At 47.2% G+C, this 17,504-nt stretch overlaps 1 protein-coding gene across 1 annotated transcript; it reads left to right on the forward strand.

Annotated features, from left to right (window-relative positions):
• The first annotated feature begins 7,102 nt into the window (after window positions 1-7,102).
• Window positions 7,103-16,767, forward strand: LOC146871345 (myb-related transcription factor, partner of profilin-like). Its single transcript, XM_085599749.1, has 4 exons — window positions 7,103-7,435; window positions 12,066-12,240; window positions 13,394-13,664; window positions 14,437-16,767. The coding sequence occupies exons 2-4, from the start codon at window positions 12,127-12,129 to the stop codon at window positions 14,460-14,462; spliced, it is 411 nt and encodes a 136-aa protein (XP_085455875.1). The 5' UTR covers window positions 7,103-7,435; window positions 12,066-12,126; the 3' UTR covers window positions 14,463-16,767.
• Window positions 16,768-17,504: the final 737 nt, after the last annotated feature.

The following is a 17,504-nucleotide window of genomic DNA, read 5'->3' on the forward strand; positions in this document are numbered from 1 at the left end:
ACAGAACAATATTCACTAGTCAGGCGGTGGCATCACAGCCATCACACAACACTTGTCATCAAGTTACTCCAATCTACACACATTACAATGAGCAACAGTACCGACATAGACATCCTGTATCTGTGCTAAACTACCCTGTCCCAGAAACATTAGCAGCCAGCACAGAGTCAACAACAGGCTGCAGTCACAAAGCTCACCTAGACCTTTTCACCAACAATGACATCAGCAGACAATGGCCCCGTTGTACGTTGTCACACACTTTCAAGGGAAGTAGCGGTTGAGCTGTTGACGCAGGTCGACACCTTCCTCCTCTCCACTATCCTTGTCACTGGACATGGGTTGATTAGCAGGCAGGGGCCTTGGCTACTCATCAGTGTCCAGGAGCAGGGGAATCTCCTTGCGCTTTGCCAGGTTGTGGAGCATGCAGCATACAACTGCTATCTGACACACCTTTTTGGGTGAGTACATCAGTGCACCTCGGGTCTTGTCCAGGCAGCGAAATTGTGACTTCAGGAGACCAAAAGTGCGATCCACTACACGACGTGTCCTCCCATAGGCATCATTGTAGCGGACTTCACTTGGGGTACTGGGATTCTGCAGTGGGCTCAGGAACCAAGGACGTTTGGGCTATGCAGAGTCACCTATGTGTGAGATACACAGACCAACTTTGTAATATATTTTCACACGGAGCAACTGCTAATATCTATTTCCAAAGGTTGTTCAATAGATTCCTGGAATCAATTTTTGAATTAGTCCCGATTAGTCCTATGTAACAGATGTTATCCTAAAACATAACCATTCTAGATGTTAGGATATCCACAGATATTGAAGAAGATGCCTCACTCACTAATAGTGACTTGCTTCATCATAGGCGTCTTTCCACACCCAGGTAAGATGGTACTGCCTGGGCAGACTCAACTAAGAGATGTTATGGGAGTTCTTATATAAAAAAAATTCTGGTAATGCAGGGAACCAGTTTAGTAATAAATTTAAAAATATCTTCAGGTATACCCCAATGCTTTGCTTTATTTGTGGGGTACCTGGGGTATCAGATAAAAAACGTGTGTTTTAATGGGGTTATTTTGAACTATTTGTTTCAAATGTACCCACTTTTGAATGCCAACATGTTTCGGCCCACACCGTGAGCCCTTTTGGGTCTGGGGCCTTCTTCAGGGCTATCTACTCTATGGTGTCCCTGACTATTGTTTAATAATGTACTACATAGAAACAATGACTAAAATGAGGCCTATTGCACTCACCTATTCTTTTGAATTCCAGTAGATTACCTGGGAAAAAAAGACAAATGTATACACATATAAATATTCTGTGTTGGACTCCACCATTAGTGACATCTATGAATGTTTAGATTACTAAGATCTATTCCAATCTACTCAGGGTTAAGCGTGATAAAGTGTCAACCCCTACATGGTATGTCTGTGTCTTATTACACCTGTGTTGTTATAATATAACTCAATTTCTAATTGCTGCTTCCAAACAATCTTATCCAATCTCTGTAATAGTTCCTTACATCCAATTTTTTTGTCAACGCGATTAATTTCTGTGGACACCCAACTATCAACTATTGGATAAGGGGTTCCGTGTAGTGTTTTTAGGGTGGCATGCTCGGTGATGTTATATTTCACATCCTTTTCATCTATAATCTCCTGTTTTTGATGTTATTCAAGAGGTTCAGTGAAGGATCCTTAGGTACACTCGCCTCACCTACTGGTTGGTGCTATTTTTGCACCACGCCGGTCTTGTGACTTATGGTGCCGTCTTGTAGTCACACACTGGAGAAAGAAAGTGTATATGTAGAAAAATTAAAAATAAAAATCATAAATACCCTGAGCTAGCCTCTTGTCTTTATAAAACCGATTTTTTTGGATTCAAAGTCCAGTTAGTATTACTGTATGGTGTAGTAGAAGAGTCACACAAATTATACGCTATGTGTTCTGCTTTTCTATTGCAATGAGTCATACATTTCCCTTATATCTGATACCAACGATCAACATTTGTTATGGATTAATATTTCGATTGTACGAAACTCAAAATAAACGGACACTCTACCCATCGTACTTATTTATTTCTCTTTTTGGCCTCCGGTGCCTACTTAATTCTTACAGCACCCTCTAGTTTTTCAGAGGAATGGTCATATCACTGTGTTCCTACGCCCACTAGACACCGTATCGGGTACATCTCAGTTGTTATACTAGTCCCGACAATGGATCTTGTCTCATTCTACTGCGCTCTCTCAGTTCTATATGGCAGTTCATACGAATCTCCCCACTATTCTATACATTCAAATTCATCAGCATAAAACCGACGGTTCAACTCTATTTCTTATGAATCGGACTGTGTCATGCACTGAAGAGCTTTCAGAAGTTATCGCGCGTTGCTCTGCGCCACTCATCCTACGTCCATTTGTCTCAACATACGTATTAATGACACCCCTTCTCTCTTTTTCTAGGCCACACAAAATGCCCCCACCCAGCTTACTTCATCAAAGATCGGTCACCGTATCTCCACCTAGGTTATTCACTGCCTGCCGCCGTACTGATCCGGTGGTCGGGAAGTGGTTTAAATAGATAATTTCTTCTGCGGCGTTACGATATGTTTGTATCTGACGCACCTTCTGATAGGAGGCGTAAGTGTGACGTCCTGTTTAGCCGTCACCGTAGACGGCATCCTTCAGGTTTTGTGGGAGTCGTAGTTTATTTCAACGAAAGTCGTTTTTAGGTCTCGGGACCATCCGGTCGGCAGACCGGAAGTCCGGAGATTTAATGTCATTGAGAAGAGGGGCTTGCACCCGCCCCTCTTCGCTCCTGTTCTCCATTGGCTGGCCTCTTAAATGCTGGCCAGCCACTGGAGAAGAGGTCCAGTCACTCTGTTGAAGCCCCGTCTTTTTCGGATCGGGGGGCGTGTTTTTTGCGAGAAGTCTCAGGGAGGAGACAACAGCAAAACACGCCCCCAGATCCGAAAATGAGGCTCCCTTTCTCCGAGGCATTTTCGCTGTGCCTCGGAGAAAGGCGGTCGTGTGCTCGTCCGCTCCCCCTTCGTCTGGTTGCTGCGAGTACTGATATGCTTCAAATCCAATTAGAAGAGCGTCTCAGGAGTTAATGTGATAACAGCACACTTGCCAGGCCTCCTCTAATGGTGTTAGTAGAAATGGTGACAAATACTTTGAAGACAGTTATGACTTCCGTTTTTTTTAGTAGCGCGGAAATGTCACCTGTATGTTGTGCTCTTAAGCACGTTTCTTTTTACAATGTACCGTTAGTGGTAATAATCCGTTACTGTGTCTCTGTGGGAAAGATTGCATGTAATAATAACATGCGTCAGGGAATTCCGAAGATGAGGAATGCACGAGAGTGCAAGGCGTGTGTCCGTTCTATCTGGTCTTGGTTGGTTTTAAATTCTCTTCCATTCCAGAGGCTCTACCGGCCCCATTGTAACTCTAATCTTGCAATTAGTCACGAACAAAAGTAAACAAGCAAGCATTGGGGAGGGATTTAAAACCCTCCGTTTGGCCTAGCCGTGCGTAGCGCTGGGCGGGATTCCACGCTGGGCTATACCCTCCCTCCCAGTCCCACCCCGTTTACAGGTTAGAAGAGGGTGGTTTGCGAAGCCTCGCATGCAAGAGCTTCCTTGCCTACGCTGCAGTGAATCCGTTTCTAGACAACTGCAGTGTTTGTAGACGGAAGCAGTTTACAAACATCCTAAGTCTACAAAAGCATGCAATGTGCACTCTGTATGCACTATGCAGACGTTGTCTATCGCCAATGTTTTTTCCATTACCATTTTTATTTAACATTACTTTGCGTTGTGTGTAGGGATTTCCAAAGGACTGTCCCGACGCTTCTCTTGCATTTAATACATGTCCCGGTTTTTGGGACAAAGGTCAATTCATCCTGCAGAGCATAATTGAAATGAAACTCTCTCTGCTCTTTTTTCCACAATCGCTTTGGAAGTCTGGAACAATTTAAGCATTTTAGTTGTTTCTTTCAGGCACGCATGAGGAGATGGGTGCATGCTCCCAGCAGAGACCAGACAGGGTGGGGAGAAGGGCAGGGGGGCTCAGGGTAGAGGTCCTGCCGTAGCTAATGCCATGGAATCATGTAAACGTAGCCTTGTGAATATAAATGTGTGTACGTGTACATGCGTGTATGTATATCCAGTGGTCGAAGTGGGGGGAAAAAAGTAGGGGAACTGTGGGCGGAGAATCAGAGGGGGGGAATAACCTGAGGACTGGATCAGTGGGCGGAGTCAGAGGTGTGGCCAGAACGGGCAAAACATCCCAATTTTGTGTATTTGTTCGACACTGACCAGTTACAGCTTATTATGTTATTTAATTCACCCAAATGGATACACATGATTATTTAAAGCTTAATGAGTTATTGACATTAAAAAACATTCACAAAGTGGGATATGTTTTCAATCACAGAATGTCCCACATACGCTTAAAAGTGAAAGCACAAGCTATTTGTCTCCAAGCCATGGCGTTTGTCATCAGCACTTCTCCTCCCTTTTTTTCCCATGAGCAGTTCAAACATAAATAGCAAAATATACTAGTTTGCAAATGTTTTCTATATAATTGCTCTGCCATATATGACACATAATACATCATCTGCTGCATAATCTGACAATTTTAACTAATAATTGGTTTGTGGCTGAAACGGATCAAAAGTTACAAAAAAACTGACATGTTGCTGCAAAGAGGACGGCCCTTTGCAAAGGTTGACTGATCACCTCTCTAACTGCTGCATTTGTTTGTTACAATGGTACTAATGAGGCAACATTTTCTCAGAGACTGTTAGCATATGTAAAATGTCAAAATAATAAAGTATCAGTGTAAATATTGCATTACGGAAACTCGCAATGCCTTCAACTACATCCCAATTGTGCCCTGATATAAACACCTTGAAGCAACTCGATTCAAATTACGCACTGGACAAGAGCAAGATGCTGTCTAAAAAAAAACCTCTATAAAGTGGTGCTAATGTGTTTAGGTGTGAAGAAGAAAACCAATCTGGCCACTTTGCGATCACTTCATCTTGCTTTATTTATTTATTTTTCAGGTTTTTACCCTTTTGTTTCTCTCCACCCAGAGGCTTCACTTTGGAATAGAAACATTTCAGAAAAAGAGTACCTTTCCAGCAAAAGTGTTTTTCCTTTTTTGATCCATTTCACAGGGGAACAAATAAACGAGCAGAGGAAAGAGAGGGTGAGAACCGTAGCTTGAAGTCACGGTTTTCAGTAAGTGAGGAGGAGCGAGACAGAAAGAGAGGGAACAAGAGGCAGCTGACCGCGGCAAAGCAGGAGTGGACACTGCCCTTGGCTTCTCTGGGCATGAAGGAAAAGCCAGAGTCCTTCTTCTTCTCTGCTCACCCGCCCCCGCACGCCCAGCCTTATCTGTAGGCTATTTCAGCCGTCCGGGGACACATGTTTTAAACAAAGAAGTAAGGGTACGGAATCGGTTGAATTTAAGAAGTACGGGCACGCCGTACCCTGCCGATCCCGCCCCTTCGACCACTGATATACATATGGGTGTGTGTGTGTGTGTGTGTGTGTATGTATGTGTATATATATATATATATATATCCACACTGTTGCCCCAAGCTGTAAGGACGCACTCCACTGCTGTTCGTTTTCAAAACTTTATTTGGAAAACCGGCATTATTGCTGCTTGAACACTGTTCCCGGACGCGTTTCGGAGTTTCCTCTCCTTCATGGGGGTCTCTGGTATGTCGCAAAGCTTTACCAAGCACTTCCTTTTAAGATTACTGCTCCTCCCAGGTGAGTCTAATAACACAGTGGCATGCTGGTCATTGTAGTGCTTGGTAATTAATTTTAACCTTCCAGTAGGTCCCGCTTCATACCAGTTCGATCAATTCATTGCACCGCCAGTGAAATTGATATGGTCCACACGGGAGTGAAATATGCAGTCCTGTGAATGGTATTGCTGTTTTTAATTGTGCCGAACTTTACTCCTGTAGCCCACTGGAGGGCAGTGAAATTAATTGATCGAACTGGTATGAAGCGGGACCTACTGGAAGGTTAAAATTAATTACCAAGCACTACAATGCAGACTAGGAAAAACAAATGGTTACTTGTCACGGCTATACTGCGTATCATTCGTATGCACGGGGAGGCCCAGCAGCTGCATATAATATGGCGTTGGAAGGATCCATTCCCCCCCACGCGCTCTGCTGCGTGCCCGTATCTTTCTGAAGGCGGCCCGAGCTCCCCGCCCCGGCTCATTGACATGCAGGGCCGGCATTGGGATGGTTTCTCGGTATTCCCTGTCTGTAGATAGAGGGCTGATAAATATGGCTGTGTCAACCCCTGCGCAGGGAGCTGCTTGGGAGAATGCCTTTCGCCGATGTATCCGTGTGGGCGGAGAGGGAAGATAGCTCTCGGGAAACCCCGACAGGCAAACGCAGCAGTGTCTGGAATCCGCCCTCAGAAATAATGCAGGGCAAGCGATTCGAAGAAAGCAGTGTGAAATGGAGCCTTTTCTGTCCCTGCGGTTTATAGAGGGGAGTGTGTGTGACGCACATAGATGCATTTGAGCACTGCCTCGCGAGCCAGCATCATGAACACTATGTGATTCTGTGTCGATAGGGTGTAGGTGCTGTGGCGAGACTAACAATTGATTCTTATCATAACTTTATTTGTAATTTAAAACATTCATAATAAAAGAGGCAGGCATGACAGACCAAGCTTAGCACACCGCTGAAAAGTTTGTGTGTATCAGTGTAGGGGCAGAATTGTGGTCATTGTTCAATCCCTTCATGGTTAATTAAATGTAGCGGGGACTGAAGTTTTATAAGGATCACGTCTCTGTCTAGTCAAAATGTAGGTAATAGATCCGTAAAATAAATTGCCTTCCGATTCACGATAGCTGTGGTTTGTGTTTATGTAATTAATGCTCCTAAGTATATAATCGCTTTGGATCAGAAATTCCATTTTTGAAAGTTTTAATGAGTGCATTGTGATTTAAATAATTTATAGAGACGAATATTCCAGCTTCTTATCAAGGTATGTAAATAAGAAAGAACATACAAACACCGCATTGGCAAAAAAAAAAAAAAAAATTAAAAACTCGGGGTCTTCTGGAAATGACAATCACGCCACTTCTCAGCTGCCGTGTTCGCAGTGCGCCTGTCCTCAGAAGCGGTCCTCCGGCCTGGGGTGTGCACCGGTTTCACCTTCTGTGGGAGGCAGACCGTGCCTTGACAACAGCCAGCCTCGCCTGCAGAGGGACTTTGCATTTTCCTGCGAGGGGACGTGGCGGCTGCTGCCAGTGCATGCTCATTCGGTTGTATCATCGTGGACTCCTGTCCGGAAGCCCAGGAGTGGTGCTTGGATTTATTGTACATAATGATATAGGCAGCCATGGATTTTAGTACCGCGTCGGTGTTTGACCGTCATAAAGGTAAGTCAATTTCTGGTAATTTCTAGGTGTCCTGCTTGCCCCCATCCCAACTGCATCCAAACACGCACAGACGCAACGTGGGCTCACCGGCCTTCAGCCCCTCCCCCCCCCCCCCATGTGTGTCAGCCCGGCTGGCGTCCCTCTAATTGCAGCCGGACCAGAGTACTTCACAGGTCTTTAAAAGACCGTTTGCTCGTTAATGAGGCTTTTGTTGTGTTTCCACCCCTTTTTACAGCCACTCTGCCTATGGCTGGAAGACGTAGCCTCCCCCCCCCCCCCCCCCCCGGAATCTTTTTCACCCCCCAAAAAATTTGGCTCTAGTTGCCCGCCTTTAAAGATCTTATGTTGGCTCCACTTTGCATCCGTCGGTGTTTGCTGTCAGGGATTAATAACAAGCATTTACAATGCAATGGTCTCGGCATTGGTAAAGTTAGAGCTATTGACAATGCCGTTTCTTTAAATGTTTTAAAAACAAAAACATAAACAAAAAAAATGTCATGAGCAATGCCAATAGCTCTAACTTTACCAATGCCGAGACCATTGCATTGTAAATGCTTGTTTTAAAAGGATGTTCCCCATTTCTACCATTATATTCAGAACATGTTTGTACTCAGATTTATCTTATACGGTTAGTATAACTCAAATACGCTCTACGTGGGGATAACGTTCTTGTTTTTGCGATGTAAATACACTGATGCGAAATGTATATATTTTAGTATCGGCCCCAACCCGTTGTTCGTAGGTTCATGTCTCCATCGCTAGGATCAGCACTTCGTATTTTAGTGCCTACTTTATGAAACAAGCCTCATATTAAAAAGTGCCTGTTTACAGTTATTGATGTTACTGCAGTGGTTTAAACTGTCAAGTCATGTAAAACCCCTTTAGATCCATGGGTTGCAACGATTATTTAACCCACCATGAAACTATATTATTAGATGACTATTTGTAGTTGTTGCACACTAGAATTGCGATGTTAATTACTAAATTTGTGCATGTAACAGTGCTAATTATTCTATTTGTAGTGCAAGATATATCTATAAACTCACATATGTTTATTGGCTTGACCAACAGTAAACATTATTTTTTCGATCATTTTCTGGGGGCCAATTCATGTTAACATTGACCATGGAATTTCTTGAGGTCCGATAAATCCAACGTTGTTCTAATTTCAAAAGTTGTTTTTCATTACAATTGCTTGGTAGTTTCTCAATAATTGACCATGTGAAGTCATTTTCATTGTGTCCTATCATTTGAAAATGACGCATCATCTTGGTGACTGTTTTTCCACACCGAAGTGCTCCGGTGTGCGTTTATTCGCGTCTTGACTTTTCATGTGGTCATACCAATGTACACCTGTTGACATTTACAGATCATGATATATACCACGTTTTGGCTGTTGCAATTTGAGAAAGTCCTTTGTTCCCATGGGGTTTTCAGACACAGGTCAATGTTTTTACTTGCTTTCGTTAGGCAACATACATTGAAACTCCCACATGGGAAGTGTCCCACCACCAACTTTGTAATATAACTGTGGCGGAGGACAGCATGTCACACACACAGCATGCTACTTGACTCTGCGTACTCACCCACCATCCATGCATGCTCCAGAAGCAGTTTAGCCATCAGCTGTGGCACAATGCTGTTATGCAGGATGTACGAGTCATGGGCCGAGCCAGGAAATTTGGCACAGACATGTGAGATGATCATATCCGCCTGGCACACCACTTGCACATTGATGGCATGGAAATGTTTCCTGTAGATGTGCTCACGTGCCTGTGGTGGAACCAGGCCAATATGTGGGCAGTCAATGGCACCAACAACATTAGGGATGTGGCCAAGGGCATACAAATCACCCTTCACAGCCGCAAATTCATGCCTCCTTGGGAAATGGATGTATCTGTCCTTGTAGGTCATCATAGCGGACAGAACTTCACGTAGCACCATGCTGAACATAGGTTGCCACATCCCACCTGCACTGGACACCGTGTACTGGAATGAACCAGTAGCAAAGAAACCTTACACGTTGGTGTGAAAGAAGTCGGATACGTTCTGTGAGGCTGCAGGTGGGGTTCCAACACAGCACATAGGTCTTGTAGGGTGGGTTGATCCAGACGGAATTTCCATATGACGTCCTCATCCTCCATGTCCGCCAGCACTGTGAAGGGACGATGCACATTTGGTTGCCTCCTATGTGAGATGAAAGGGGACACATGTCACTGCAATCCACCAAGTGATGTGATCAACACCTTATGTTTTGACTGACACAACACCAACAACAACTGGGATCAAACCTCAGCTTTCAGCACAACTTACATGTCGGGGCACCTTCAGCTACACTAGTCGTACACTTGTCCACTGTTCACACAGTGAGTAGCTCAAAAACAATATCTGACTATGTGAATGCCAAAAGGCATATGGCCACATCTTGCATAAGCAACACTGACAGTGGTTCATACAGCATACAGCATATGTGTGAAACAGCAACACTACTGTCTCCTACCTAGCTGCTGTTCCTGCCACCCCTTCTTGCGTAAGTCAAACAGGGCAAACATCAACAACACATTGAGCACAGTCTGTGTGTTAACAACAAGTATGTGCATGAGTAAAGCAAAGTAGACAGTGAAATATGCACATTGTGTAGTCAGACATTCATCACTGTGTACCCATTGGAGAGTCCATGACAACACTCTTCTGTGTACATGCCCAGCAATATCACAAGTGACATGTGAGGGTGTACATGCCAATGTTTTCAATCATATACACCAACATGGCATTGTGTGCACTATCTTGTTGCAAGAATCAGGTGTCTACTGTGCACTGTTGAGAACTGGCCATCGGCCATCGACACAGCATGATGTGTCCATAGGTGCTGTCCACGTGCTCCGCCACCCAAATTATGGTCATTGGCACCAATGGGTAGCAGCCATATTGCGATAGCGACTTCCTGGCCCCAGTAGTGTCTCACTGCCAATGCCAAAGCCACACTCGCGGTAGTGAAATATATATAGTAAAATGGTGGTTGGCATGCTCCGCCACGCAAATCACAGTCATTGGCACCAATGGCTAGCAGCCACATCGCGTTAGCGACCACCTAGCCCCAGCGGTATGTCACTGCCAATGCCAAAGCCACACTCGCGGTAGTGAAATACATATAGTAAAATGGCGGTTGGCATGCTCTGCCATGCAAATCACAGTCATTGGCACCAATGGCTAGCAGCCACATCGCGTTAGCGACCACCTGGCCCAAGCACTGTGTCACTGCCAATGCCAAAGCCACACTCGCAGTAATGAAATACATAGAGTAAAATGGCGGTGGGCATGCTCTGCCACACAAATCACGGTCATTGGCATCAATGGCTAGCAGCCACATCGCGGTAGCGACCGCCTGGCCCCAGTGGTGTGTCACTGCAATGCCAAAGCCGCACTCGCAGTAGTGAAATACATATAGTAAAATGGAGGTTGGCATGCTCCACCACACAAATCGTGGTCATTGGCACCTGGCCCCAGCGGTGTGTCACCACCAATACCCATGCCCTTACATCCAATGGGAACCGCAATCGCGGTAGCCTGATGCATTTTTAAATATAGCGGTAGGAGTGCTCCGCTACCGCGGGCCAGTCATTAGATGCAATAGAAAGATGTACGATCGCGGTAGCGACCGCCTGGCTCCTGCGGTGTGTCACCGCTATGGCCCATGCCCTTACAGCCAATGGAAATCGCAATCGCGGTAGCCTAATGCATTTTTTAATATAGCGGTAGGCGTGCTCAGCTACCGCGGGCCAGTCATTAGATGCAATTGAAAGATGCACGATCACGGTAGCGGCTGCCTGGCCCCTGCGGTGTGTCATTGCCATGGCCCATGCCCTTACAGCAAATGGGAACCGCAATCGCAGTAGCCTGATGCATTTTTTAATATAGCGGTAGGCGTGCTCCGCTACCTTGGGCTGGTCATTGGATACAATTGAAAGATGCAAAATCGTGGTAGCGACCGCCTGGCCCCTGCGGTGTGTCACCGCCATGGCCCATGCCCTTACAGCCAATGGAAACCGCAATTGCGGTAGCCTAATGCATTTTTGAATATAGCGGTAGGCGTGCTCCACTACCGCGGGCCCGGTCATTGGATGCAATTGAAAGATGCACGATCGCGGTAGAGACCATCTGGCCATTGCAGTGTGTCACTGCCATGTCCCATGCCCTTGCAGCCAATGGAATCTTCAGTCGTGGTAGCCTAATGCATTTTTGAAAATAGCGGTAGGTGTGCTCCACCACCATAGGGCCGGTCATTGGATGCATTTGAAAAAGCAGACCTTGAACACCAATTGCAGCAGCTTAGAATCACTGAAACGACCCCAGGGGGCTATATATGTGTGGGAGGGAGCCTCACATTTCCACAGCTTCCAGACACTGCTGCCTGACACTCCTCACCACCAACTGCTGCTGCTCCTGTCTCCTATCTCGAGACACTGCTGCCTAACACCCCTCACCGCCAACTGCTGCTGCTCCTGTCTCCTGACACTGCTGCCTGACACCCCGCACCACCAACTGCTGCTGCTCCTGTCTCTTGTCTCCAGACACCACTGCCTGACACTCCTAACCACCAACTGCTGCTGCTCCTGTCTCTTGTCTCCAGACACTGCTGCCTGACACTCCTCCCCACCAACTGCTGCTGCTCCTGTCTCCTGGACCCAGTGATGGTGAAGACTGAGAACATCAGGGCCGGTCCCTTTACCACAAAGGAGCTGGAGGTCCTGGTAGATGAGGTGCTCACACAGTATGGGAGGCTATATGGTGCTCCAGATGTCATGGTAAGTGTTTCATAGTAGAATTGAGAGTGCATGGAGTGCACACATGAAGGTGATCGGCTGCAGTATATGCCTGAAAATGTGTGGGTTTGTGTCTTACACTGCCTAGCATGCTGACTTCAGGGGAAAGGGGTTTGTAGCCTATTTTAGACATGTCCATGGCTGCACATCAGGATGGGAGGGACATGCATTGTTTTTGCAGCCATACAGTGACACAAGAAGTGTGTTAAGCTGGAGTCAGGACAGAAATTGCCTGTGTGAATGGATGTGTGGGTCCATTATGTTCTTCGCAGGTTCATCTGTGACATTACCAAGGGTTTACGTCCAGAGGGTATTGATGGAAGTGTGCCTGACTTAATATTGTCACCATGTATAGGCCAGCATTATGCACAAGAATGAAATGCCAGAGGGTGACACTCTTGGTGGAAATTCACCTCTGACACAGCAGATTGTTGTACTTTTGAACCGAACCCCTTCCATTTTCATCATCATGTGTACTGACTCACATGTGTAGGCACTGTTTGCCCTTTCACTATGTCCCTACATGTGACATTTCTGATGCCCCACGTTGAACCTCAGTGTGAGCCCCCCTGGCCTGCATAGTCACTGCCCAATTTGACAAGGACACATCACTGATTGTACAGAGTGAGACATATGGGTTCTCTGCTACCCTATCCATCTAAGAGCTATCTCAGCCCTGTAGATTGCACACGACAGACCTTTTGATAAGGGTGTGAGATTGTAAGATCATGTCCCTAAATGTGACCTCCATGACACAGTGAGCCATTCACAGGGCAAGAACATTGAAGGGTGTGCAATGTTGGACACAGTGATTCTGCCCCAACACATCATTTCCAATGTAATGTATGTCTTGCTCACCCACAAACTGGATAGCAGATGTGAGCCTCGTACACATAACTTTTTGTGCTGGCATCTTGCATGTGTATGAGATGGGCAGGTACTGTGTCCACCCTCATACCTGCATGCTTTTTGGTATGATTATCCCATGCTTATGTACTATGTGTCATGCTGTATTGTCTCTGCTCAACATATCTGTGAAGTAATGCTGAGTTAGTATCATGCTCCTGTACTGAGAGATAGTGACACATAACCTAGTCTCACTGAAATTTCCCCCTCTTGTCTCCCATGCCTGCAGCTCAAATTCCACCAGCGTAAGGCCGTGTGGAGGGCCATTGCATGCATGGTGCAGGCTCTGAGTGTCTCCAACCGACGGCACACACATTGTCACAAGAGGTGGAATGACATCTGCCGGCTGAGCAAAAACGTGGCAGAGATGATGCTGGGGCTGCTCCCTCGGACTGGCAGGTTGACACGCAGGAGCATGACATCACTAATGGCCTGCATCTTAGCTGTGACACAGCCTGAGCTGGATGCACGTTTGAAGGACCATCAGCAGCAAGCTGGGGGTGAGAATTCTGGGAAGGCTGACTTTGGTTGTGAGTGACTGCATGTATTCCAAGCCTGAGACAGTGCTGAGTTCTGTGATGTTGCTAGTGTAATGCAATGGCTTGTAAGTGGCCTCTGTGTTGGGTGCAGCTGTCATGCATTTTCCCTACCTGTACTTTCTCATTTCATTGACGTTATGTCCCTTGACATTGCATTCTGAGTTGTGGCCTTATGGCATCGGCTGCATTGGGGGAGTCAGGGACATCCCATGGAAGTGAACGGCAGTGTGCCTCATCTGAGTGTGCTTTCATCAATGTGTGCGGTGCCTGACTTCAAAACTGTAAGAACTACACATCTGACACCAATGTGCAACTGCAGTTGTGCCCCAAAGTGCGACATGGTGGATGGCATGAGCTCATGTCCATTGTGAACTGATATTTTGGAGTCTGCATCTGTGTTGTCCCCTTATGCTGACTCCAGATGTGACTGTGACAACATGTTGGGAGGTACATCTTTTCCCCCCTCAGAGCCCCAGGTATGCTCAGAGGGATCTGGATGTCTGGTTACACGGAGGCACGGGCAGGCTATTCGGCTGTGTGGGCATCACATGGGTCAGTTATGCCAAGTTTGCATGATAACATGCAGTTTTTGACTTTGGAATTGAGGTTGCACAATGTTACTGCACAGGGTAGTGTACAACATGGGGGTATCAACATCTTGTTTTGTGCTTTGCTTGCATATGATATTGGTGTGAATGGCACTAAACTGAACCTACGTCTCTGTCTCTTGCAGTATCTACCGTGGGCACAGAAGGATAGGGGACGGACTCCAGTGGTGAGGCATCAGGCACGACGACTACTAGACACGAGCACACTGACACTGATGTGACCAGATCCTCGGAGGGGGACAGGAGTCTGCTTGAGGAATCACAGCCGGAGACACCAACCTCAACGTCATCTGACACCAGCAGTGACTCCTCCTTGTTGGCGGGCACAGGGAGCGGGAACTCTGCCACCTCTTCCACCACACAGCATCTAGTGCCAAAACCCCCAGCTACTTTCACTAGTGCTGCACGTGCTCGCATCAGTAAGAAGGGAATAGTGTCTTTCACTCCAGGCACCGCTGCCCCTGCCCTGTCTCCCCTGCTGCCCTCAGTGTTGAGGCTGTGGACCTTTTGCGCCAGCTGTGTGTGGGTCAGACAACTCTCCTCAATGCCTTCCTAGACCGTGACAAGTAGTTGGCACAGATGGTTGCCTTCATGGAGGGGATTTATTCAGACGTGGGTGGGCTAGACAGGACTGTCCAGTCTTTGTCCTCCAGAGTGACGGCAGCCATTCAGCTGTCACAGTCTCAGAGTCCAGCTTCAGTCCCTTTGTCCTCCCCCCGCCAGTGGCTACTTCTGATGAGAGTGACCACACACCACAGACCTCAGTCTCAAAATACAGCACACGCAGCACACAACAGCAGCACCCCAAGCGGGCGAAAGCGCAGACACCATCCCCCAAACAAACGAAAGCCACCCCAGAGAGCAAAGGGAAAAGCTCTTCGGATGACACTCAGGGGCATCAAGCCAAAAAGCAGGCCTCTGGGTCACATGCCTCAAAGGCATCCCCAGGCAAGGACACACCTGTCCCAAAAGCGTCTTGCAGAGAAAAGCAGTCAGTTCCTGTGCCTGCTGTGAAGCTGGCGCCTGCTAAGAGTCCACAGAAAAAGCCCTCTAAGGCAGATTTACCCACAACCTCAACTCCCATCCAGACTCCTGTGAAGCAGGTGAAGGAGGTCACTGTAGGGGGTTCACCTGCTCAACAGTTGATGGAGGGGAAAAGGCAAGGCCAGGCCAAGCGTACCTTCAGATCCAGCAGGTCGCCAGAGGGAGGCCCACTGGCTGCACCTGATGCAGCTTCGGTGGAGAGTGTGCCTGTTGTGCCCGCTCCACTTACCACTCTGACCAAGACAATAATTCCCTATCGAGTCCCCAAGAAGTGGAAAGGCACCCCTCCACATTCTCCCTCCCACACTGTGCACATGGCAGCATGACTCCACATTCATGTGCCACCACACCACCCGGTCCAAGAAGCCCTCCGGCTTCCAAAGCCACTGATGCCTCTACCTCAGCTGGTCCTCTCTCTCCCAGGTCCAGTCTTATAACTGGCCCGACACTCAGCCACCTCCCAGTCCGTCTGACAGCTAAGTATGAGTCAAAGTCGCCCTCAGACACCTGTCTCTCCTACAGCGGTAACTGGACTGCTCCTTGTTATCCCCCTAACTGTGTTGCTGACCATGGCAGTGTACAGTCTCACCCATTTCCTGTTCAGTCTCTCATGCACACGTGCCTACTTAGAACGGTGGACTGGCCACTGGCCTTGCTGTTAATTACTGTGTTTGCCCATTCCCTGTGCAGCCTCTCATGCACATATGTGCCTACTCTGAACATTGGACTGGCCACTGGCCTTGCTGTTCATTACTGTGTTTGCCTATTCCCTGTGCAGCCTCTCATGTACCTACTCTGCGCTTTGGACTGGCCACTGGCCTTGCTGTTCATTGCGGTGTTTGCCCATTTCCTGTGCAGCCTCTCATGTACCTACTCTGCACTTTGGACTGGCCACTGGCCTTGCTGTTCATTACTGTGTTTGCCCATTCCCTGTGCAGCCTCTCATGCACACATGTGCCTACTCTGCACTTTGGACTGGCCTTGCTGTTCAATACTGTGTTTGCCCATTCCGTGTGCAGCCTCTCATGCACACATGTGCCTACTCTTCACTTTGGACTGGCCACTGGCCTTGCTGTTCATTACTATGTTTGCCCATTCCCTGTGCATCCTCTCATGTACCTACTCCGCACTTCGGACTGGCCACTGGCCTTGCTGTTCATTACTGTGTTTGACCATTCCCTGTGCAGCCTCTCATGTACCTACTCTGCACTTCGGACTGGCCACTGGCCTTGCTGTTCATTACTGTGTTTGCCCATTCCCTGTGCAGGATCTCATGTACCTACTCTGCACTTTGGACTGGCCACTGGCCTTGCTGTTCATTACTGTGTTTGCCCATTCCCTGTGCAGGATCTCATGTACCTACTCTGCACTTTGGACTGGCCACTGGCCTTGCTGTTCATTACTGTGTTTGCCCATTCCCTGTGCAGGATCTAATGTACCTACTTTACACTTTGGCTGGCCACTGGTCTTGCTCTTGTCTACTTGTGATGCCTATCTGTGTAATATGTAATAAAGACAGTTACTCCTGTTGTCTGCTTTGTCAGTGTCCTTGCTAAATATAGGGTTTTCTGTGTGGGTATAGTTTAATGTGGCACATGCTCTGTATGCCACTTTATCATTGCCAATGGCTTGCTTCACGTTTTCTTGGTTTTGCAGAGGTGACAGGCACTTCAGTTCTTCTTGACTCTGAGGCTTGGGGGTGCAATGATGGTTGTTTGTGATGAACTACTGTTATCCAAATCATTCTATGGTCAGGTTAGCTAAACTGTATACATGTCATGTTTGGATGCACTGCCAATAGTGAGTGGGATTCTATCCACAGGATTGCAGGCAGGCTGGCCAGGGACCATCATGTCTGTGTGATCTTTCTTGATGTGTAAACAGCAGTGTTTGTGTATGGTCATCTTGTGATGGCCAGTCATCCTCATGGGTAAATTTCAATGTGTGCACTTGGGTGGTCATGAAGTGTGCAGTGTGAAGTGGGTGACTTTGTCAGTAGTGTTGATGTGTGTGTGCCCGTGCAATGGCAACTGCACACATGTGTCACCCAGGAGTTGAGTGCCTGTTAGTTTGAATAGTCAGCCCTGTACTTGTGATTGTGTGCCCATGTGGGAGTTGTAGGTTGTGCACTGTGCAGTGTGTTGGTGTG

This window comes from Triturus cristatus, chromosome 1_1 (genome assembly GCF_964204655.1).
Source record: "Triturus cristatus chromosome 1_1, aTriCri1.1, whole genome shotgun sequence".
Lineage (NCBI taxonomy): Eukaryota > Metazoa > Chordata > Amphibia > Caudata > Salamandridae > Triturus > Triturus cristatus.

Bases quoted from the DNA above. Each gene is read 5' to 3' on its own strand.
- LOC146871345 (XM_085599749.1), top strand. From the start codon at position 12,127: ATGGTGAAGACTGAGAACATCAGGGCCGGTCCCTTTACCACAAAGGAG. The intron at 12,241-13,393 runs GTAAGTGTTTCA...CCATGCCTGCAG, and splicing joins ATGGTGCTCCAGATGTCATG to CTCAAATTCCACCAGCGTAA. The intron at 13,665-14,436 runs GTGAGAATTCTG...TGTCTCTTGCAG, and splicing joins CCATCAGCAGCAAGCTGGGG to TATCTACCGTGGGCACAGAA.